Consider the following 25,512-nt stretch of genomic DNA (forward strand, 5'->3'; position numbering starts at 1 on the left):
GAAAGCGTCGTACCGAACGGTTCAATACGAATACGCGTATCGTTACACCCCTAATATATATATATATATATATATATATATATATATATATATATATATATATATATATATATTTTTTTTTTTTTTTTTTGATATATATGTCTGATATATTTGACATTTTATTCTGTATGTATTTGACATATTGCAAGTGACACGTTAAATATTAAATAAATATACAGTATAACAGAATTACAAATAAGATTTTTGATCTATATCAAAATGAATAATCTAGACATGAATGTCAATTTCTTGTGAACTGGACAGAGTCACTCCATGAAGAATCTCCCAGAAGTCTTTGCTCTTAAAGGGCGTGATCTGTATTCAGACAGTATATCAGGTCGAGTTATCGTGTTAGTGAGAGGGTTAGTTTGGGGATTCAAGCAGCAGCGGGTCACTAACCAAACCCTGAAGATGCTGCTCGAAGCAGCGTCTGTCACAGCAACAGAGCGATCGAGTGTCAGACGTCATCAACACAGACACCGCAGGGTTAACACTGACTCTACAGGAGCTTCAGCATGATATCAGTCTGCTCCTTTAACCCGCCATGGCCTTTACGGCATATTACACCCAAAAATGTTGTTTTTCCTTCTTCTTTTACATTTGATACTTTATTGGAATGGTACAAAACTTGCTGGCTTTTGTGGTATTTGCTTTATGAACTCATCATGTGGATATGATTAGAAAAGGGCAAAATGGCCTTAAAAACATGTGCAATCTTTGCGGTCAAAACTGAGCACCAAAATGCAACTTTTGGAGGGCAGTTTAGAAATCAGCTATAATAAAATAGTTTTTGATCATGTCAAATGCAAATCCGAAACCTAATAAAAGTAATCATGTCTGAAAATACTTTTATGCACAAATATATATGTATATATATATATATATATATTTTTTTTTTACACATATTTTTTATGTGTATGTGTGTGTATAATTATATATATATATATATAGACACACACACACACACACACACAAATGCAACAACAAAAAAATATAGCAGTATTAATCCAAAGTAATATTCAATACATACTTTTTTTATATATTATTTCATATATGTGTCTGTATGTATATTGCATATTATTTTCAATTAATACAGTGTGTGATGTAACTATTATATATTTAATTTATAATAATATGCTATTTTTTTGTATATCTTTTGCAGTATTTGCCACGTAGCCACTAGATATACATGTTATATTAATATAGACTTGCACTGAATAGTGTCTGAGTGCTTGTGTACATGCAGAGTTTCGTAAATAAACTCAGTTTTCCTCCACAGATCGACTAAAGATCTAATGAAAGTCCTGAATCTGCGTCTCTCTGTGTGATCTGTGAAAGCGTCTCTCACCCCGTCGCTGGTCTTCCTCCTCCTCTTCCTCCGGGACGGCTCGGCTGATTTCCCCGGGACCGTCCAGCTCCAGTAGATCTTGTAGTGATGGACCGGGACGTCGGGCTCCGTGGGAAGAGTCCAGCTGATCCGGACCGTCAGCAGGCCGCCGGTTCCCGTCGTGATGTGAGACGCTCTCAGTCCGGACGGAGCGGGAGGAGGAGACGGGTCTGAACACAGACAACATCAACAGACACTCGCATGATTCCTGTGGGATTTCTGGAGTCTGACCAAACAACATTCATATTCATCATATAGAAAACAGTGGCCACGATATTCATTAAAATATACAGAAGAAATTAAGGTTTATCAAACACAGAATAAAACAATAACCCCCACAATGCACTTTTACAATATTTATAAATATCATATTCATTGAATATTATCTATAATATTAATTTCATGTTCAAAAAATGTTAAATGTTCAATTAATATTAACTAATACTTAAAGCATACAAAATGTGTTGAAAAACTGCAGTAATATATATATTATATATATATATATATTTATATTTATATATATATATATATATATATATATATATATATATATATATATATATATATATATATAAAAAATACATTCAACTTATGTTTGGCAAAATGGCAATTTTGTTGTGCTGTTGTTATTTATTCATTTTGTTTTAATTAATTAAAATGAATATTAAATTAATTAACTTTATTTGATTTCAGTTTAATACATTTTAGTATTCTAAAAAATAAGTTTTCTTATTCTATTTTCTATAGTTTTAGTTAACAATAACAAAGGTGCTAATAAACTGAGAAAATGTACCATTCGTGAACCAGCATGTAGTATTTTTATTTGTATTTTTTAATTATACATTTTTGTCTTAGCAATAATATAATCGTTTATTTTTATCTATTTTATTTTATCTTCAGATATTATAATTATTATAAATTACATGTAATTTGCTACAAATTCTTCTGTACATTTGACGCAGTAAAAACAAAAACAGCATGATGTAGTGGGTTTTCTTGCGATCACTGAGCACATGTGAATGTGATGTCGTCCACATCTAAGGGAAATGATGTCATCTGTGTAGAGGAAGTGAAGCAAAGCTAATGGGATTTTAATGGGAAAATGGGCCAATCTAGAGCCATTGGCTTGCTGTTATTGAGGCCCGTCTGAAAACCAGATGCTCGCGCAAAACATCAACAATCAAAGAAAGTCTCTGCAAATCAAGTGAACTGACTGAATGTCATATGAAGAACTGTGCTGACAAACTCATTGATTCTACAGAGCTCTCTGACTCTGTAATAAATCATCACAGATCACTAGTTATACATCAGAAGATGAGATTGGATCCTGCTGGGAAGTCGCCTGTATGAGTTTGTAAGTTATAATAATGGCACTGAAGTGATTTTGGAGCAGATTGTGATCCTGTGAGGGATAGAGACTCTCACTGATGTATGAGAAACAAAACTACAGTTAGTGGACATAAAGTCACAAAGCTGCAATTTACAAACATAATATTTATAAGAGTGAACATACTACATACAACATACTGTACGTAATACATCGCAAAGAGAGGAGAGCAGAGCAGGACTGCGAGCTTGTTTCAGAAGTTTTAGCTCATGTTCAGTGTTTTTATAGTTATAACACAAATAGCTTTAAATTTCACTTTAACAAAAAGGCAGATAAGTTTTACACCATATTAATTTATTTAGATTTTTGCAGATTGAATGTTAAATGATGGATTACGAATGCTTCTTTTTATCATTAAAACTATAAATGTCTAACTGTTTTTTTTTTTTTTTTTGGTCTTTTTTTGATACATGGTCTAAAGCAGATACATTTATATAAATTTTTATATTTAGAAAAATTTTCTTTTTTCCCCCTATTTGTAGGCATTTTTGAGATAACGGTTAATAAAGTTTTAATCACACAAACACATCAGATTCACTTCAGAAGGCCAGAGCCATATGGGCCACTTTCTATTATGGATGGATGCACTTTATTGGACTTCTTTCTTCTGCATTTTTAAATATATCTCAGATTTTATTCATCTTATTGAAGAAAATCAAATACACCTAGAATGACTTGAGGGTGAGTAAATAATGTGGTCATTGTTTTCATGTCTGGGTTAACTATCCCGTTAAATATGTCTCATACATCTCAAAAATCATCAGGACTTAAAGTCTGGTTTTATAACCACTGCTCTCAACACGAGTCAGGCTCAAGCTTGTTAAAGAAATACTTCATCCAGAAATCATCATTCGGTCATTATCAGGGTTATTACCATCCACTAAAATGAAAAGTCTAAAGGTCTGAGCCCAGTTTGGAGGTTGTAGCTTCAAATCTCTAGGAGGAGATACTGACTAAACTTAGTCTCTGAAGAAGCAGCAGTTTAAACAGTAGCTCAGGGAGTAAATCAGATCTGCAGCGAGCAGCAGGTGAAGAGCTGCACCTGTGAGGACAGTAAATCTGTCGGACTCACCTCGGGACGAGCGGAAGTGTTTGCTGGGAGCCGTGAAGCCGCGTGTGCCGTGAACGTTCACCGCCGCCACACGGAACTGATACCACCTGCTCGGCCGGACGTCACTCAGCAGCATGTGCTCTTCAGCAACCTGAGGGGCACAGGGGTCAAAGGTCACGGGGTCACATACATGCAGCCCTGAATATAAGCTTGGAATCTGATCTGTTTTAAAACATGAAAGACTGGAGAGACATCTGTGCATCTGGGTATTTGATGCACAAAAATAACGTTCTAGCTCGGTATTTCGGTCTCGTTTTCGAGCACAAATATCTAAAGATGATTAAATTAAGATGCATTTACTGTAAATGAAAAATTACTTTTAATTTTATGAAAAAAGTATCAAAATGAAGTGAGTTTTTTTGCTTAAAACAAGAACAAATATCTGCCAATGTCGCTTAATTTTGAGACATCAAAACAAAATGTATTATCTTATATAAATGTCTCTCTAATCATTTAAAAGAGTGTTCAGATATTTGTACTGGAAAACGAGACAAAAATACTGTGTTAGGACAGCCTTTTTTTGCAGTAAAGGCATGAAACAAAAGCTTGTGATGAATTTCAGATGGCTATTGAACAAGAAAAAACATACAAGACTTGATCTCCTGATGATTTACTCTCCCTCATTTCATCAGAGATGTTCATGTTTTTCTTTCTTCAGTCGCAGTGAAATAAATTTTTTTTTTGGAAAACATTTTTCTCCATATAATGGACTTCCCATTCTAATTCCAACATGATTATGTAATGCGTCAGGTTGACCATTTGTGGTTAAATAGTATAGACATTTGTATTCTTTTTTTTTAGGAAAATAGCTATGGTCTTAAAAGACTCTTATTCTTCGGCTGGGATCAATCGTACGAATGGGGGAAATGCCTGACCTGAGCGATGTCCTGCCACGGTGTAGCGTCGTCTTCGCTGGGATGGATGCCGAAGTTCCAGCGGCGCTGAAGCACGTAAAGCACCGGCTCCACAGAGACGTTAAAGCGGGATGACCAGCGGACCTCCAGCAATCCTGACGGCTGCTCCACAATCAACAGCTCCTTCCTCGGCTTCAGAGGAGATCCTGAGACACGGACGAACATTTCGATTTTATAAAAATTCTAATATAGGATTTTTACTGTTAACTAAATCTAAAATTATAAAATAACGTTTAGTTACTTGAAATAAAATATACGTTAACTGACATGAATTTGATGTACTAAAATAACTAATAAACTAAAACTTAAATCAAATTAATAAAAATATAAAAAATATATAAACTAATAAATGTGAAATATAAAAAATACAAAAACTTTAACTGAAATTAAAATGGAAAATAATTTTAATAAAAAAGTGAACACACACAAAAAAATACTAAAACTTTAAAATTAAAATGGTAAATAAAATTAATAAAATAAATAGTGAAAATACACAAGAAAATTAACAAAACGTTAAAACTCAAATGAAAATTCAAACTAATAGTAAAATTTCAAAAAGTGGGAACACAACAAAATTTGTACATTTTTAACTAAAATTAAAACGTAAATAAAACATTCAATTAAAAAAAAAAGAAAAAAAAGAAAAAAAAAAAAAGAAAATCTATTATTTAATTTGTTAATTATTTTATTTGCTGGATTAGATGAAAACAGACATTATCACAGGATTACTCAAAACATAAAATTGTTTCAATGGATGTGCAATAGTTAATAAAATGACTCCATCATGATAAATAGCGATATAAAGTGATGTTCATGTGATGCTCTCACAGCAAACCTCCATCTGCTCCATATGGCAGTGACTTACATTTAACCCTCAAAGACATCTGACATTCTTCCATATGTAATAAATTAAAGATTTAATAAGTACAAAGCTTCAGGGGGCAAAGAGAGGGAGAAAATGTTCTGCTCCATGTCTTTCCTCGATTCGTTACAGCTGTGATGGAGCTCCGCTGATTGAGGAGCGATGTGAAGGACTTCACGACATGAAGCTCAAAGACATCCAACGTCTCCAGAAATCAGCAGCAGACGGAGACATTTCCATCAGAGCACAGCGCTCAAGATCTGGGTCTTATATTTATATCAAATTACATATATATATATATACTGTATATATATATACATGAGAGAGAGAGAGAGGGAGACATACCACTGCTAATGTGATATTGATTTTATACTACAGTTAATAAAAAATAAGTTAGAGACAATATTGTCCGTTTTTGCATAATTTTCCAAACAACCAAAGCCACAACAGCAACACAGAGCGGTGTTTCGTTACTTAATGAATCTGTGTTATGAACGAATCAACTGAGACACAATGACAGTCACTTACTCTGTTTCTGAACAAATCAACTGTTTAAATGAATTGAGAGAGACAAGGATTCACTGAATCATTCATGAAGACAGTAATTTACTTTGTTTCTAAACCAATCAGACATTTAAATGAACGAGTGAAACAATGATTCAGTGACTTAAGACAGTCACTTGTTTAGTTTCTGAATGAATCAGTTGTTTGAAAGACTCGAGTGAGTCAATGATTCATTGATAAAGACATAAAGACATTCATAAAGACAGTAAACTGCATCTTTCTAAACAAATCCGCCGTTTGAACGAATTGAATATGGCAACGATTTAGAAATAAATTTACTTACCTCGTTTTGAAACAAATTAGCTATTTAAATGAACTAGTTAAATTAATGATTCAATGACTCATTAAGGCAGCAATTTGCTGAATTACATTTCTTTCTAAAGCTACTTTTTGTAATGTATCTTCATTTTTTTTTCTTTCTTTCATCTAAAGCAATAATGTCTTTAAATGATATTTTGGGGGTTCATTTCTCAAGCCAAATTGATGTGCAATCACTTTGCAATTAATTAACTGGCACATCACATAATTAAATAAACATTTGAATCACCTGACAGCAATACAATGAAAAGCACCAGTGATTCTTAACATCTGCATGAGAATCACATATGGAGGAATGCAGTGATGACGAACATTTCCACTGTGGGTGAAGAAGTTCAAGGACTGAACGCCTGTTAAGGAGATCCATGCGCTTGAAGCGATCAGCGAAGGCCAGATCTCCAGGAGAAGATCCGAAGACAAGCAGAACAGCTGTGTTCGATTGTGCTGCGGTTTCACAGCTCCAGCACGCGTGTGACGTCTGCTCCAATCCCGGCGCTCCAGTAAAATCCCACAGCGTTCCTGAACCAGCGCTGGAATCCACACTCTTGCTCCGAGAGCAGGATCTGAAGAAGGTCATCCAGGAACCACACAAACCTCCACAAAGCTCCGGCATCCGCAGGTGCACGTCAAGTACTCCTTTGGCTCAGCACACGCTCGCAACCGTAAAGGTTTGATTCCCAGGGAATGCATGAACTTAAGAAATATATAACTTTAATGCACTGTAAGTCGCTTTGGAGAAATGCATCCGCCAAATGCATAAATGTAAATGCTGTGCCCATGCAACATGAAGATCGAGATGTTTAAGTGATTTTGTCGTGGTATTGCCAACCCGAGACTCAAACCCACAACCATATGGTTAGGAGTCAAACTCTCTAACCACTAGGCCACGACTTTCCCCATTGGTCGGTAGTTTTGACTTTACGGTAACACTCAACGCCTTCATATATAATGCATTCTAAAAGTATTTTTATACACTAATCATGCACCCTATAATGCATGATTAATATATGTAATGATATAATGCTGATTTAAGATTCAACAAGGAACATGCAAATATTATAATGCATCTGTGAAAAGACATAATGCATTACAACATCTTTTATAATGCATCATGTATAAAGGCTTTAATCAGCATGTCACAGATTTCTAGTTGAAGTGGGCTTCGTCTTCGGGTGGAGGTTGTGTTCGTCCACCTGCAGGAACATCTGAGAGCCATCGACAGAGCAGTGACGCTCACTTTGAGCTGATAATGGTTTCCAGCATCGCTGATCATCATCTCAACAGAGAGAAACAATTACGCTCCTGACTCCAGCAATGACTCTCTGACTGCCTTTGGAAATTTACAGCTTTCTGCAAACGACGGGGAACCAGTAAATCTGACATCAATAAAACCAAACCGTAAAGACTCCTTCACTCGACCAGCAACAACATCAGAAACAGCTTTTCTGGCACAGATTTCATTTATATTTAGAATTGTATTTATTTTTTTAATTTTTCTGTTTCCACATTAATTTTAGTTGCATTTTTAGTACTTTTAGTACTTTAGTGTTGTTTTCTTTGTAATTTATATATATACACATACATATATATACATATATATATATATATATGAAAATAAAAATAAAAAATTGCATAGATTTTTTATTTGTTTAAACTTAATTTAGTTTACTTTTTTTTTTTTTTTTTTTTTACTTTTTTATTATTATAATTATTATTTAGGTTTAATTTAATTTAATTTTGTTTTATTTATTTACAACTAGTAATTTTAGTGCTTCAACTTTAATCTAATATTTACACTGATTTCAATGAACTATTGTTCTTAACAGCTTTACTTAATGACATCTCTCTGCAAACGTTTACAGAAATGTAAATTCAAATAAAAAAAGTTTACAGCTTACTTAATAACTTTAAGTACTTACATCTTTAAAAATTCTTAACCTAAGCATGACTTTTCTCTATTTCAGTGTTAATCTGTGCAGATCTGTATGACTTTTAATTTTTTTTCCACACAATGAAAGTCAATGGGGTCCAAAACGAAAACATTATACTTTCATTGTGTGGATGCAAAAACCCCATGGAATTAAGGAAGACACAGAGGTTTGAACGACATGGGGGTAAGTAAATGACTTAGTTTTTGGCTGATGAAGTGTTTGTACCTTTATAGGGGTTCTTGGGGATCTGGCAGGTGTGTCCGCATCCGTTCGGACAGCATTTCTTCAGAGCCGTACACTCTGTGTCTGTTTCACAGCTCTCCACGCAGGCCGCTTCGAATCCGCTCGCTCGCTCCGCTGCAGGACAGTCTCCCGTCTTCAGCGTCTGAACGGAGCGCAGGAACTCGCAGCTCGTCAAACACTCGTAATGCTTCTTCAGGAACCGAGTCTGAAAGCACAGAGTCACTGATCTCAGGCCGGCTCTCACAGGTTTGGGTGTGTTTCAGAGTTTCATACCTCACACAAGTCCTGACACTGGTTCTCCTTCGGGTCCCATGATGCCCTGCAAGGCTCCAGACACTGGACGTGAAAAACAAAGAAGAAACACTCAATTAGGAAAAACAGAGAAATAAAAATGAGCCTAAACCAGACAAGCGATCCTCTAAAAGCTTTCCAAACTTGCAATAATTAAATAATAAAAAGGCAATTTAATTTAAATAATTAAAATAAAATAAATAAGCAAATCAAAATAAAACACTTACTATTGATGCATTCAGTCATAAATATCTAAATGAAAATTTAAAAAACACTCACTAATTAAATTGCAATAATTCAAAAAAATAAAATAATAATTAAGAAACATCTAAATTAAAAAAACACTTACTGTTAATTAAATAAAAAACACCTACTAATAATTTATTAAACCATAAAATGCAGAATGAAACGGAGCATGTTCATGCTTTTTTATGCAAAATAACAAAACATTGTATGTGATCATTAAAACTCAACAGTAAACTGTAAACATGCGGATGTGTTTTTAAATTAATAAGTAAATATTGAGCAAATATATTAAGTAAAGTAAGTCGTTCAGCTGACAATAAACCGCTTGTGAATCCCCGACTTCTGAAGATCTTCCTCCACATGATTCGGTCTCATTTTCATTCATTTATTAAACACAAAATAACCCAGATGTGCTGATCGAGAGCCGATGTGAAGCTCTTCATAATCTACATGTTAGAAATACAATGTATGATCACACTGGTTATTGTTATGCTGTTTTCCAGCAGAAATTCCTCTTCTGTGTCTAACAGAAGACAGCACAGAAGAGTGTGAGTGAAAGATGACTGAAACCCAATATATTCATCAATCCAGTGAAGAATCACTGCTGTAACAGTGAAATCACTCCTCCATCAGAGAAGCACTGGTCTCCACCCAAACCACACGAGCAGAGCCAAACCAAAGACACGAGAGCGCTTCAGCTCCAATCTGCTCAGCCATCAGTCACACAGAAGAGGTGAGGGATGGTTGAGGGAAAAACATTAAAATTAAGATGAAAAATGTATGTAAAAAAAGACAAAATAAACACTTGCTATTAACTAAATGGTAAACATGTCATTTTTACTAATAATTATTTTAATCATAAAAATGTAAATGAAACGAATAATTTAAAAATAAATTAAATCAAAATAAAACACTGAATTATTTGAATCATAAAAATATAAAATGAAGCAAATAATTTTTAAATATATGCAATCAAAATAAAACAATTATTGTTATTTGAATTATAAAAATGTAAAATGAAACAAATAATTGTAAAATAAATGCAGCAGAAACAGATCGCAGGCATTTCATTCACCCTCATTGAATATGGGAACACGAAAGAAACCGTCTGAGCGACTCATTTCACAAAAACACTGAGACAGACTGATGCAGCTTCCTAATGAACGATGAGATTGAACAAAAGAGACGTGGAAAAATAAATATGACACAGATGACAGTGGAGGAAACACAAACTACAGCGAAAACTGGCTGGAAAATGTTTCTGAGCAGTTTCTGTAGGAGTTAATGGAGCGTGAGACTAGACTTTACACTAAAACTACAGCAGAGAGAAAAGAAGAGCTTCTTCACATCTATGAACGTGATTTTATTCATCATGTTAGGCTAGGCAAGTCATTTTATTTCTAAAAGCACATTTAAAACAGCAGTGGCTGAGCAAAGTGTTGTACAACGTAAATTGATCAAATACACACCAAAAGAAAATAGAAAACAATAAAAACAGATAAACTAACCAGAGGACATTGATCCAAAAGCCAGAGAGAAAAGATATAGATATGTCTTCGAGAAGCCAAAGCTGCAACTGTAATTTAGGTTTCTTAACTGTCATCCGTGAAATCGAATCTAATCTTGACAAACTATATATCGTTGGACAGGTCTAAGACTCCTAAATATATTTTTAACCAATGTTTTTTTTGTTAAGAATAATGTAGGAAAAGTAATCGATTAATTTATGACAAGAGTGCACCTTCAGAAATCCACATCTAACAGGAGTTTTGACCTTTGTTAAAAAAAAAAGACTTCTTTGTTGCCTTTTACTCTATCACATTTAGAAATAATCAGAAATTATATATCAACTGAAAACTTAATCTCAAGATTCATCCTTTAAATCCCATTTTAAAATCAGACATTGCATTACAATTTAAATGGTACATCAATATCATGTTACAAAATATTTTCATTCATGAATTATAAAAATGTAAGTTTGGATCGTGCACTACAAAGGCAATGTTCAAAAATGTGAGTGACAGTTAATGGAGCAACAAAGTCCAAAACATTGCCACACAAACTGATTATATGTGAAAGAGTTTACAGACTGTATTCAACGACTGCAGGACATTGACTTGCACACATGGACAATTAAGCACAGTGTTAAATACTGACTTATGATTTGATAAGCAAAAATCATCAATCTCTTTATTACTAACAGAAAGGCTTAGGGGAGTAACCAAATCAGGGTGATGTAGGCTCTGTGACGGATGAAATAAGATTAAAAGAGTCAATGATTTAAAGAAACTTGCTGGGGATGAGAGGGACAACACACAGGTATAGTAATATTGCCATTATTTAATAGCTTTTCATCAGAAGTTACCATGAAAAATTCCTGCAGAAACATCTCATTATAATCGGGTGGTCGACAGATCAAAGCAAAGATCTAAACTCAGATGAATTTAGATTCTCCTTCTGTGCATAAAGCAGTGAACTCAGGCCTCGTCTTATGTGTGAGGAACTCAGCACAACACTTACAGGCTTAAAGAATAAGGACAGATGTCAAGGAAAACGCTGAGAGGTATTAAGGACGGAGTTCTGATAAGCGTCAGGCAGTGAAAATGGTTACATTTTTTATAAATGTAAAACATCTATTTTCTATGTGAATATCTGTAATTTTGTAAAGCAAATGTCTCTTCTGCTTATCAAGGCTGCATTTTTATTTGATCAAAAATGATTAATATAGTTAACTAAAACTAAAACCATACAATGTTTTATTTAAAGTAAATGTGGTCCCACTTAAGTGTCCTTAATACCTGTGTGCTTACATAGTAACTAAATGTGTTTGAGTATGTAACCATAGTGCAAGTACACATTGGTGCATCGTATCTACAACTGTGATATTTCTGAAATTACACACATGTAACAACCCTCAGGATGGTTTGTGTACGTACAAACAGGACATTGTTATAAACACTATTTTCCACTTCACTAAAGTACTCGTGTTCCAAAAATTATATAATTATATTTTGTAACAACAATGTATAAAAGTAATTGGAACCAATTGACCCAGAGGGTGGAGATTGGTAGGTTTAGGAATGTAAATGGTGTCCAGGGGGTGGAGATGGGTGGGTTTAGGGGTGGAAATTGGATCCAGGTGGTGGAGATGGGTAGGTTTAGCAGTGTAAATGGGATGCAGAGGGTGAAGATTGGTAGGTTTAGGGTTGTAAATGACATCCAGGGGTTTTAAGATTTGAAAGTTAAGATGTGTAAATGGGATGCAGTGGGTTGAGATGGGTAGGTTTAGGGTTGTAAATGGCGTCCAGGGGTTGATCTTTGGTAGGTTTAGGGGTGGAAATTGGATCCAGGTGGTGGAGATGGGTAGGTTTAGCAGTGTAAATGGGATGCAGAGGGTGAAGATTGGTAGGTTTAGGGTTGTAAGTGGCGTCCAGGGATTGATCCTTGGTAGGTTTAGAGGTGGAAATGGGGTACAGGGGATGGAGAGGAGTAGGTTTAGGGATGGAAATGGGACGCAGTCGGTGGATATGGATAGGTTTATTGGAGTAAATGGGATCCAGGGGGTGGAGATGGGTAGGTGTGTAAATAGGATCCGGGAGTGGAGATCGGTAGGTTTAGGGGTGTAAATTTAATCCAGGGGGTGGAGATGAGTAGATTTAAGGGTGTAAATGGGATCCAGGGGGTGGAGATGAGTAGGTTTAGGGATGGAAATGGGATCCAGGGGGTGGAGATGGGTAGATTTAGGGGTGTAAATGGGATCCAGGGGGTGGAGATGGGTAGGTTTAAGGGTGTAAATGGGATCCAGGGGGTGGAGATGGGTAGGTTTAAGGGTGTAAATGGGATCCAGGGGGTCGAGATGGGTAGGTTTAAGGGTGTAAATGGGATCTAGGGGGTGGAGATGAGTAGGTTTAAGGGTGTAAATGGGATCTAGGGGGTGGAGATGAGTAGGTTTAAGGGTGTAAATGGGGTCCAGGGGGTGGAGATGGGTAGGTTTAAGGGTGTAAATGGGATCCAGGCGGTGGAGATGGGTAGGTTTAAGGGTGTAAATGGGATCCAGGGGGTGGAGATGGGTAGGTTTAGGGGTAGAAATGGGATCCAGGGGGTGGAGATGGGTAGGTTTAGGGGTAGAAATGGGATCCAGGGGGTGGAGATGGGTAGGTTTAAGGGTGTAAATGGGATCCAGGGGGTGGAGATGGGTAGGTTTAGGGGTAGAAATGGGATCCAGGGGGTGGAGATGGGTAGGTTTAGGGGTAGAAATGGGATCCAGGGGGTGGAGATGGGTGGGTTTAAGGGTGTAAATGGGATTTAGGGGGTGGAGATGAGTAGGTTTAGGGATGGAAATGGGTTCCAGTGGGGAAAAATGGGTAGGTTTAGGGGTGGAAATGGGATCCAGGGGTGAAGATGGGTAGGTTTATTGGTGTAAATGGGATCCAGGGGGTGGAGATTGGTAGGATTAGGGGTGTAAATAGGATGCAGTGGGTGGAGATAGATAGGTTTAGGGATGAATATGGGATCTAGGGGGTGGGGATGGGTAGGTTTAAGGGTGTAAATGGGATCTAGGGGGTGGAGATGAGTAGGTTTAAGGGTGTAAATGGGAAACAGAGGATGAAGATGGGTTGGTTTATTGGTGTAAATGGGATCCAGGGGGTGGAGATTGGTAGGATTAGGGGTGTAAATAGGATGCAGTGGGTGGAGATAGATAGGTTTAGGGATGAATATGGGATCCAGGGTGTGGAGATGGGTAGGTTAAGGTGTGTAAATGGGGGGCATTGGGTGGAGATGGGTAGGTGTAGGGTCGTAAATGGCGTCCAGGGGGTGGAGATGGTTAGGTTTAGGTGTGCAAATAGGATGCAGTGGGTTGAGATGTGTAGGGTTAGGGATGAAAATGGGTTATTTTATTTTATTTTTTACTTTTTTTTTTTATTTATTTTTTTTGTGGGACGGGGGTGGTTTTTGTTTTTTGTAATTAATCATGATTAATAACAGCTGCAATTACACCCAAATCAAAATTAAGAAAACAACATAAATACAGTATACTGTATATTATAGATTTGCTTGATGGCATCCTTTACCTACAAATAGACTAACATATACAAACAAAGACTATTAAAGTTCTGTATATTATCAATGATGAATATTCCAGTCCATCAGTTAACATCTGGTGAAGACAAAAGCTGAAACAAATCCAGCATTTAGATGTTTTTAATCCATAATAGCACTTCCTACAGTGAATAAGTGCACCTGTTGTCTCTCACATCCAAATCCAGCCACATATTTTTTTTAGAGCTTCTGACCAAAACACATTTTCACTGGAGGAAGTGTTATTATGGATTATAGACTCATATTTAAGTTAAAAACATCTTATGGAATGGAGTGCTGTGGAGTATTGTAATGTTTTTATCAGATGTTTGGACTCTGATTCTGACGGCACCCATTCACTGCAGAGCATCTATTGATGAGACACTGATGCAAGAAACAAACTTAACCAAATCTTGGATGGCCTGAGGGTGAGTACATTTTTAAACTATTTCAACAACAACAAAAAAAAACATTACAGCCCAAATTATAAACTTTTGAAAGTCTATTTCTGAGAGTTACTCTTATTTGCAAGGCAAATCAATTCAATTGTTGGGGGTGTTTGGATGTCCGACCCTTGTGAGCAACTGATACTGCTTTTCAGCTGCTTGTTTTTTCCCCTTTCTCTTGAACAAGCACCCAGAAGTTGTCAAACTGTCTTGGCATGTAATGGCAGAGCTTTCTTTCACTCCAGAAGAAGTGCTCACACAAAATATAAAGAAAGGAGACACAAAAGGCCGAGGCGGCTGTGAATGAAGGGTGATGGTGGTGCTGTGGCATGCTAATGAAGCTCTAATACTCACAAATGCCTTCTCCCTTCTATCTGGCAACAGGGCAGTGGGGTTAATTATCATAACAACAGGGAACTGGACATTTCGCTGGGATGCCAACACTGTCCTTCTTTAATGTGCTGATGGATCTGAGAGGTCATTTCAACATTGTCTAAATAATTAACCTACCTTTGATTCACTTTTGTTGGAAAAGCGACACCAGAATAAGCCTTTCTAATGGACAGAACCCGCATCATTCAGTGTGTTTGTGGAGCCAGCGGGTGGCTGTCGAAAACATTACTGTCTTTGCTTTTGTTTGGCATCTAAGGTGGCTCAGACTAAACGGGCTGAACGGAGCTTTTCACAAACATAAAACACACACACACACTGTATGGGACAATCTACCGGGATGCTCTGTATAATCGGCCCAGCGTGGGTCTGGCCTGATATTGTGAGGACTTTGCAAACAGATCACTTCATTAAGAGGTGTGTGAGCACACAAACTCCACAAACCAGGACTGACAATACACATCATTAACATCTCTAAGAGAAATTTCCTCTTCACATACTGGGTGAATGCTGGTTTAAAAATTCAAGAATTAGTAACTTTCACAACATTCGATTTTTTTTTTTAAATGGTTAAATGGTTGATGCTGAAAATCGCAGAATGGCCATACATCTCCAAGCTTATTACTAAACAAAAAATACATATATTTCTTTAGTTTAGGGGTGCATAAATAGTTGAGCCTCTTATAAATGATAGATAATCAATGCAGGCAAATAAACATTTGCTCAACATTCACATTGAACTTTACATTAGCAGTCAGGATATCACAATAATTCAGAAATGACAATCAATCAGAAAGCAACAATCAGAGGTTTAACCCTATCCCTAACCCTATATATCTATACATCTATCCATCTATATATTCAAAAATCCATCCAACCATACAACTATCCATCAATCCGTCTGTTTCTACATCAGTCCATCCATTCATCCATACATCTATCCAATCATCCATTCAATGACCCATCCAAATATTCATCCATCCATCCAACCATCCAAATATTAATCTATCCATTCATCCATCCTACCAACCATCCCCATACCCATCTATCCATCCACACCTCCATCTATCCATCTATCCAACCATCCATCTAACATACTTTAAAAGCTTTTAAAACTTTTTTCAATACTTTCAAAATGTTCTAATTTTGTTTTTGTTGTTTTTAAAATTAAAATGTGTTTCTATTCATTTATTTTCTTACATTCCTAAAACTGTAACCACTGTTCTTCATCTGTTTGCTACATCTATCCAAAATTAGGAACTGAACTGGAATTGAAGACATTCTCAATTCAATTCCAAAGTGTGATCAACACTGTTTCTTGCATTCAAAAACAGCTAGATGTTTGATTATAATGGCAAAGAACACCTTTTAAAAAGGCAACTATACTTCTGAAGACATGAAACAAAGAAACATGAATCAACAGGCAAAAGCGTCCATCTGATGCATGTGTACACATAAAATTAGCCCAGAGTGAACTCACTCCATGGCCCCCGTCCCACAGAGAGAACAACAACATATGCATTACTAATTATCTGTCAAGGTTTTGGTAAGGGAGGAACTCAGGTGCAGACAGGAAGTGACTAAACACAGGATTTATTTAACAAAAAAGGGAAAACAAAAACCCACGAGGGGGAAAACACTGACTAGGGAAATACAAAATAACTGAACAGGACTGAGTTAACGAGGTAAACAAAGACTCAAAACTAGAGAACACTAACTACAAATAACACTCACGGTTATACAGGGACTTCAGAGGTACAATCACAAGTGTAGAACACATAAGTAGTACACAAGTAACACAATGAACCGACGCAAGACAGAGCACACTAGGAGATCTAAATAGGGGTACTAATCAAGACACGACAGGTGTTACAGATAGGACAATCAAGACACGACTAGGTTAACAAGGGGGGCGGGGCAAGGGAACGAGACAACACAAGCACATGGCCCAGAGACAAGGCCATGCGCTTGTACACAAAACATGGGTCTGTCATGATCCTGCCTCAAGACTAGGAAAAATCAAGGACACGAGGGCAGAATCATGACATTACCATTACAACAAGCATGATTGTGAAGCAGACCTGACAGATCACTAGCAACAGAAACACACAGAGTGCAAGCATGGCATGATCTCCTCACAGGCGTCAAGAGTTTTCAGACTCTCAGAGATGAAGAGGGCCAGTTGTAATGGGAACGCCCAATGCTCCGACACGCAAACAGCCAAATCTGTCTTTAACACAGCAGCTCTTGATGAATGACTGGGGACAGCACCGTTGCCAGGATCCAACACTGGCCAAGTCCATGGAACGGAAAAGAGCAGGTCTTTTGTTGCATTTGAACACAAAAACAAAGCGGCTTTGCCTTTAAAGCACAGTGTATCTCCTCTTTGAAGCCTTTTGACATCCTCATTAACTAATGAAGAAAAAAAAAAGCTTATGAAGCAAAATTTAATTTTACTTTTGCCTTGTTAATATTATTGTTCTTGGCTGAACTGCACTCAAATTATTCTATACACCAGCGTGACGCGATTTCACTACAATGCCAAAGAAAACTTCAAATACATGGCAACTGGTGAGAAATTAGCAATTGACTATTAAATAAATAACTGGTAAAATTCAGTAAAAATGTTAAGGAGTTGCTCCTCCTAAACTATCAATGCAACACAGATATTATTATACTCTGATTTGTATTGAGCAATTAAAGTAAATCAATTATCACAATTTTTCTTTAATTGCGGTAATGACATACTTTTTAAAAATGTTAAACTTTACAAATAATACAATTTGTAGAAAAAAATATTGCATTGCAGTAATATATAGAATTTGAATATTTGTAAATTTGTTTTTTTGTTTTGTTTTTTTGCATTGGAATAATGAGATGCCTAAATACTATACTTTTTAAAACTTAACATTTCTGTGTCATACCTTATCAAAAATTCTGCAAACATGAAGTTTCTCAAACAAAAGTGTCTCAAAATGAACTTCGATAAGGTTTGTTGTTGCGAAACTATCAATGCAACACACAGAGACTATCAAACACATACCAATCAAAGTATAAATGAGGACATAAAGTGAGAAACAGAGCCCTCTCTTTCTCTCCTCCAGACTGTTGCTCATCGTCTGCTCTGCCTTCATCATTTCATACCTTTAGAATGAATCTGTCTGTCGGCGTCTCAGTGTAACCAGTGCTGTGTGAGCTAGCATCATATATCAGCTCATCCTGTGAGTGTGTAATGATTCAACACAGGACACGTCTGTACCGTCAGACCTCGACAGAGACTCAATATCACTGATACCATAGTAAACTGGAGAGTATGCATCACATTTACACATCTGTTTCTGTCATTATCACTTTCTTCTGGTGATGTAGGCATTTTGTTTGTTTGTTTGTTGATTTCAATAAGTTTTACAGTTTTACCTTTGAGCACTGCTTGTGATTCTGACACCAAACCAATGATCCATTGCTCTGGAAAGAGAGAGAAGACATCATGAAACACTGGACATCACATCAGATACGAAACATTCACTCTAAACAGAAGTAAATGAACTGGGAAGAAAAAGTAGAAAAATTGGCAAGTTTGATTTTTGTAAACCAGTTCAAACTGTTCATTTCAGTGAATTGATTCAGAACACTGATTCGAAAATTAATTTGCACCATCACTCAGAAAAAAACATGACTGACTTAAAATGTTTCTCTAAACCGTTTGTTTAAATTAATCGATTCAAAACACAGATAAAAAAAAAAAAATGTGCACCATCACTCAGAAAACGGACTAAAACTGTTTTTCCACCAGCATCTGAAGGGAAAAAACTTAACGGGTCTGTAAACCAAAAGTTTGCTTAAATTCAATGTCAAATTCAAAGGAATCTGGAACAATGTAATCCAGTGGAAATTCCCTGTGAAACATTGGAAAATAACTTATCATTAAAGGACTTGATTGGCCCTCCCGTCTCACAGTGTTGTGCACTCAATGTCAAGGATAATGGTCAACGGCTTCAAAGAGAGCTTTCTTGTTTTCAACAGAAAGCACACAATGCATCTGTATCCTTACTAGAAAAGCAAAACCACTTGAGATGAGAAATTTTTGCTAGGAATGGGCAAGATGATGGTTTTAACAGCATTTCATAAGATGCAAAACATCTACAGATGTCACATTCCAGAGATAAACGGGCTGTAAAGTGGAAATAATGCACTCTTGGGTTGTTTAAAGAGCCATTATTACTTCGATAAATTCAGTCGTAACACACCATACACTCACACAGGCCAAAGAGCAGAAGATTGCACCATCACCGATTATAAACAGTGGTAATCGAGCACTGAATCTGAGTGTGTGAATCGCCACAAGACTCCATTCATGTCTCTGCTAATGAAACCCACACACATAAGAGCTGCTGTGGTTTGAGTCCCTTCCCAAGTGGTTTCATATCAAAGGCCCTTGATGAGGGACACGGCATGATTTCTTATCCCAATGTTTGTCTTTCCATTGGATCAGAACATGTGTCCCTCGAACCGAATGGAGGGTAGCGAAGGGCTTTATTTAAAATCACTTTTACAACATCAGGCACGCTTGCAGTACTCTCTGACACACCTTTGGCTTCATACATCCACATCCCTTTGGGACATAAACTTACTGTAAGTGTCAAAAGCGGCTTGAATGAACAAACTGATTCATTACAGATCATACGAGCTTCTGAATTATGTGAGCGCCACAAAAACAAACCTGACGATCACATTCTCCGGCACGAGTCCAGACGTCCTTAAGAGTGTCTCGTTCCTCTAAACGGCCAAATGTCACTAATTAGCTGCCTAAAAATAATAAGTCAGAACATTCTTTTTTTATTTTATTTTATTTTTTATAATTCTAGAACATCCTCTTTATTCGCTGGTTTAAATAAAAGAATCCTGTATTTTCAGCAAAGATAAAATTATATAGTGAGATACAGACAGATAAATAGATGGAGAGATAGAACAATAACTATAAATGATGGAAGAATAGATAGATAGATAGATAGACAGACAGACAGACAGACAGACAGATAGATAGATAGATAGACAGATAGATAGCACTAATTATTCATCTAAAAATCTACAGAACGTTTCTTTCTTTTCCATTTTTCTAGTCCCTAAAAAGCATTTATTCCAAAGTTTTTGGGAAATATTCTTGTACAGCCAGACTCTCTGTTTCCTGCAGTGGGTTCTGATCGTTCTCTGGTCAGCTCTGAATGATGGTTTATCTGAGTGACTGGTGCTTCACCTCCAGCAGATGCGGCGTGTGACACTGGCATTTGGTCAGTAGGAGACTTCAGAAGGGGCTGCATGTTTTTGCAGCTGACCAGACCTCCCATTTTCACATGAAAGACCTGCGAACACGAACACACACACACACACACACACACACACACACACACACACGGCCTCCGGACACTCTTTGTGGAGCACCAACAACAATCGCTTTCTATTCCTGGAGCTCCCAGCCAGTTCAACCAGCCCTTTATCAAGCTCAGCCTGTCACTGCACTTCCTGCGCAGACAAAAGACTTCACCAGCTTTCTCCATGCGTCCCTTTTGATGTTAAGAAAGATGTTCCCCTCCAGTCATTAACAGCTGTAACTCTAATTCATCCCTGCCAAATGGCAACATCATAAAACGTCACTATTTTATTTCTCCTTGGATGAATGTCAGCTTGTTTGGGTTGCATGGCAAGTTTCACGCATCTGACGCATGCAGTAACCTTGAATGCACTCGTCTGCATTCAGATGCAAGCAGTGAGGAGACATTCGAAGGAGAAGAGCCTTTGTGCAGTAATTTACAGACTTGATCAAGAGTCATGTATAAAGTATAGCCCATGTACAGTTCTCATTAGAGCAAAAAAGTTTATTTATAAGTAATAGAAAATATTTATTTTCACATTACATTCATAAGAATTTGTGAGACATTTATTTATTTTTATATATATAACTCTTTTTTTTTATTACAATGAGAATATAGGATGGAAATGTACTTAAATGTCATTAAATAAAAAAAGCATTTCAAACGTTTTGACTATTAAGCAGTTATGCTGCCCAGTCCAGATAACTGCAATAAATAAATAAATAAATAAATAATATTTTAGAAAATATATAATTTTGCAAGGGAAATGTGCTTAAATAATAAGTATTAAATATGTTACATTTTCTTTACGAAAATATAAAATCTATATTACAACCATCAGATGTTGTTTTAGTTGTAAAGAACTAAATAGAATCACAAGTATACACATCAATCAAGTGTGAAGTCTGTTTGATGTGAATATGAATTGGTTCTTTAAACCAGAACAGAACAGAACAGAACAGAAGAGAGTTCAGAGCTGAAAACTCCTAACAAGTCCTTCAATAAAGCGGACAGTATCAGCAACTAGCGGGATGACCACCAAAAACATGATTAATTTTAACCTAAATTAAATAACTCTAATCATAATTATCGACGGAACGATAAAGCAGTTTAAACAGCCGATATTCACCAGTCTGTTCAATCTAAATATACTCCTTGATGTTAAACCATTTAAATATGTAGTGTTCATTTCATATTCTGTCATTAAAGAGTTTTACTAGTACCCTAATATTTCTAGGTCTCTAATGAGCAACAAGATCACCATCAATGCATCAGGCTCAAAATAAACTCACAGTTTGTATGCTAAGCAATGTTACACAATGTATGATAAAACGTTTTTAAATATTAAAATTATTTTAAATAGTGTAAAATAAAAATCGTTTAATAATCGTAATAACAAAAGCATACGGATCTAAATGCCAAGATAGTAACCAAAGACAAAGTTGTAGAGTGTTTCATTGAAACTCTTGTCTCGAATGTCACATTCGGACGCACCTGGAAATGCTTGAAAGCGGCAGAAATGCGAATGGTGTGCAGACTGAGGCACCGCGACGCGCACCTCGCGCGGTAAACGCTCCCGCTGAAGAACTCGTCTGGTTTCCTCGCATCGGCGCGCGCGGCGCTCCACAGCAGCGCTAGAATCCACAGCGTCAGCGCGAGCATCGCGAAGTCTTGTGGTCCGCATGGACTGTGCGCGGCTCCCGCGGCGCGGCAGCTGTAGAGAGTTTGACGCTGCGGCGGGGCGGAGTCAGCGCGCGTCATTGCGCGTAGCTCGCCTCTCCAGACGCAGGCAGACGCGCGCCGGGGCAAGAGCGACGAACTTTAGATGGGACGACTGAGAAAGTTCTGATTTTTCATGCACTGCTCAAATTCTCTTCTTTCAAACCATCCACAATACACTCTTTCTTTTTTAAAACAGTTTTTTTCCTATCTATTTTCTGAAACCTATATAATACCATTATATACAATGCATTTAACACTGAAAAGGACAAATCCAAAACCCCTCTGGAAAAGCCTTTAACACTAATATGACAACAAAATAATGATAGAATTTTGAACCTCCAGTTTGCAGATTTCTGTTCTGGAGGTGCAAAATAGAGCAGATTTAAGATAATGCCTCGTTTCATATTGAAGAATAACATTTTAGAAAACTTGTCATACAGAAACATTAATCAGCTAATGAAGTGTGTTGATATCTGTTAGTTAACATTTTTACCTTGTTGACCATCTCGCCTGGAACTGTGAAAATGATGACATGATGATGATGTTGATAAAGAGTGAAATTTATGTGAAAATGATAGATATTCATTTTTTTCTGCTCATCAAGCCTGCCTTTATTTGATCAGAAAAACAGAAAAAAAATATTGTGTAATATTATTGGAATTTAAAAGAATGGTTTTCTATTTAAATATATGTTAAAGTGTAATTTATTTCTGGATTGTCCTCCAGGACAAGACCACAGGAAACAGATGATTCTTCTGCACAATCTGACTTTGCTGCAGTCTGGAATTGAACTACTGGTTTCGTCTGGTCAGAGGAGAACTGACCCCAACTGAGCCTGGTTTCTCCCAAGGTTTTTTTCTCCATTCTGTCACCGATGGAGTTTCGGTTCCTTGCCGCTGTCGCCTCTGGCTTGCTTAGTTGGGGTCACTTCATCTACAGCGATATCGTTGATTTGTTTGCAAATGATTGTGAATAATTTCACAGACACTCTTTAAACTGAACTTGTCACGCTGTCTAGTCTCTGTTTCCCTGGGTGTCCACTAGTGGTCTCACTTCCCCATAGTCACCTCACCGTAGACACTACAATTCCCACTTAGCCTTGTCTCTCCATCACAGTAATTGCACTCCTGTTAATTGCACTCAGGTGTCTTCACTTGTTAGTCATTATTCTCCCAGTCTTTTTTTGTTTGTTTGCATGGAGTCCTCACGTTCCGTCACCTGGTTTCCTCACGTTCCTAGTTTTCGAGTTCCTGTTCCTGATCCTGTTTGTTTGTTTGTTTCTCTTTGGACTGATGTTTGGTTATGACCCCGGCTTGTTTTGACTCTGAGTTTGGATTGCCCATGAAATCTCACACTGCACTTGGATCTCACGCCTCCTTTGTTCCCGAAAGTGACAGAACTGAGATGACATCACTGAATTAAGTGATGAACTGTCTTTAACTGTCATTTTGCATTATTGACACACTGTTTTCCTAATGAATGTTGTTCAGTTGCTTTGAGGCAATGTATTTTTTTTAAAGCACTATTTAAATAAAGGTGACTTGACTTGACACAGCTTCACAGTCACTTTCACTTTCACTTTCACTTCATGCTCATTGGCTGCGAATGTCAACTGATACATTTTCTCTGTATTCTAAGAATTAGATTACCCATTTATTTATATTTTCATGTGAATTAAACAAAAACAAAGCACGCCTAGTGAAGTGAAGAATTAGGACATGCATTAATTAAATTTTATTTTATTTTTATTTTAATTAGAATTCTTCCTTGTTGTAATTTTCACTTTATTCTCTTATTTGTGTGAATTAATAAATCACGTTTGCAGGTGACAAAACAGCGAGATTCAGAAAGTGTCCGACTTCAAAGGTCTTTTTTTTCCCACGCTGCTGACGTGACTGAATATGAATGCGTGTTGAATTTCTATTCAGATTTTGACATAATACTGATTTAATATTTTGCACTCCTAAAATAAATTACTGAATTACTGTTATTGCAACAACGTTGTATCAACACAGTTTTATTGAGTATTTGATCTTTCTACTGATTTCACAGTTGGTCCAGAGTGTGATGTTGAAAGTGAAACAACAATAATCTAGCATCACTGCTGATCCTTGACCGCAGAGGTGTTGACCAATTTGCTGCAGACCTTCAATGACCAATTCAACCATACTAATAAACAAAAATTACAAAATACAAACATTTCTTCTTCTTTTATTGCTGAAGAGTGTTGAACTTTCATCTTCTGTGTTCAACTGTACAGAAAATAATTTACATTAAATTACATTCAAAATGTAAAAAATAAACAAATAAATACATTTATTGTTTGTTGTTGGCGGCTGTACTGCATTTGAGCTCCGTCACTATATTCTTTTCATTGACTATTTTTAACTTAAAAATCAATTTTATACATCATCGTTTCCATTTATATAACGTGTGAATATATCCTCTATTCAATAGAATACGGTTGTCAAACTGGGGTACGCAGTACCGAGGGGTACGTGGACTGATTTCAGGGGGTACGAGAAAGAATATCTAAGTCATGCCTTTTCAAACGTTTTCTCTGTCCCACGGTGGTAACTTCTTAGGCGATCCTTAAAAATATTTTGGTTTGCCGTAACAAAAAGGATTGGCAAGTCGGACTAGCCATATATATATATATATTTTCAAGATTCAAAATGTAAAAAAAAGTACAATTTTTGTAATGGTGATTACGTAGCTATTGATTTAAACAAATAGTATGCGGGACTTCACTGACAGAATTTCGTGCCAAGTTAAAGAGGTGTCGAGAAAAAAAAAGATTTTGATAATAATAAAAAAATAATAATAATTATATTTATATATTAAATAACAATTAGAAAACCTGTATAAACTGAACACCAAAGAATATTAACTATTGAGCGGTGGGGACGCGTTCATAAGGGTGGCGCTGCCAATAACGCATAAGCTGCCACAAAGAACTGGGAAAAGTAATGATAGATTATTAATATGTCAAATATATCAAGGAGACATTTCAATTGTTTATTAATAGACAAGTGTTTTCTGTGTAAAAGATGAAGTTGACTATGCTGACTCGCGATCTTCGCAGCAGTGAGCACGCCAGAGATAAATATGATTAGCCTAAGCAGAGAGCAGTCTGTTTTCTTTCGTTTTGAATTCTTTTGTTAAACATGTTTAAGTACACATTTCATGCTTTCTTTATGTATATCTCTCAGG

The 25,512-nt window shown here is 36.5% G+C and overlaps 1 protein-coding gene across 2 annotated transcripts in view; it reads right to left on the minus strand.

Annotated features, from left to right (window-relative positions):
• The window catches only part of LOC113052891 (anosmin-1), a 37,063-nt gene extending 14,636 nt beyond the window's left edge, over positions 1-22,427 (minus strand). The window contains exons 1-7 of one of the 2 annotated variants that reach the window (XM_026217346.1): positions 22,073-22,427; positions 18,626-18,680; positions 9,030-9,092; positions 8,739-8,961; positions 4,800-4,984; positions 3,886-4,015; positions 1,388-1,596 (exon numbers count right to left, since the gene is read on the minus strand). In XM_026217346.1, coding sequence (XP_026073131.1) covers positions 1,388-1,596; positions 3,886-4,015; positions 4,800-4,984; positions 8,739-8,961; positions 9,030-9,092; positions 18,626-18,680; positions 22,073-22,338 — 1,131 coding nt within the window. In that variant the 5' untranslated portion in view covers positions 22,339-22,427. Of the gene's footprint in view, positions 1-1,387; positions 1,597-3,885; positions 4,016-4,799; positions 4,985-8,738; positions 8,962-9,029; positions 9,093-18,625; positions 18,681-22,071 lie in introns of both variants that reach the window. The other variant, XM_026217347.1, reaches the window with a different exon arrangement.
• Positions 22,428-25,512: the final 3,085 nt, after the last annotated feature.

This window comes from Carassius auratus, chromosome 34 (assembly GCF_003368295.1).
Source record: "Carassius auratus strain Wakin chromosome 34, ASM336829v1, whole genome shotgun sequence".
Classification (NCBI taxonomy): Eukaryota; Metazoa; Chordata; class Actinopteri; order Cypriniformes; family Cyprinidae; genus Carassius; species Carassius auratus.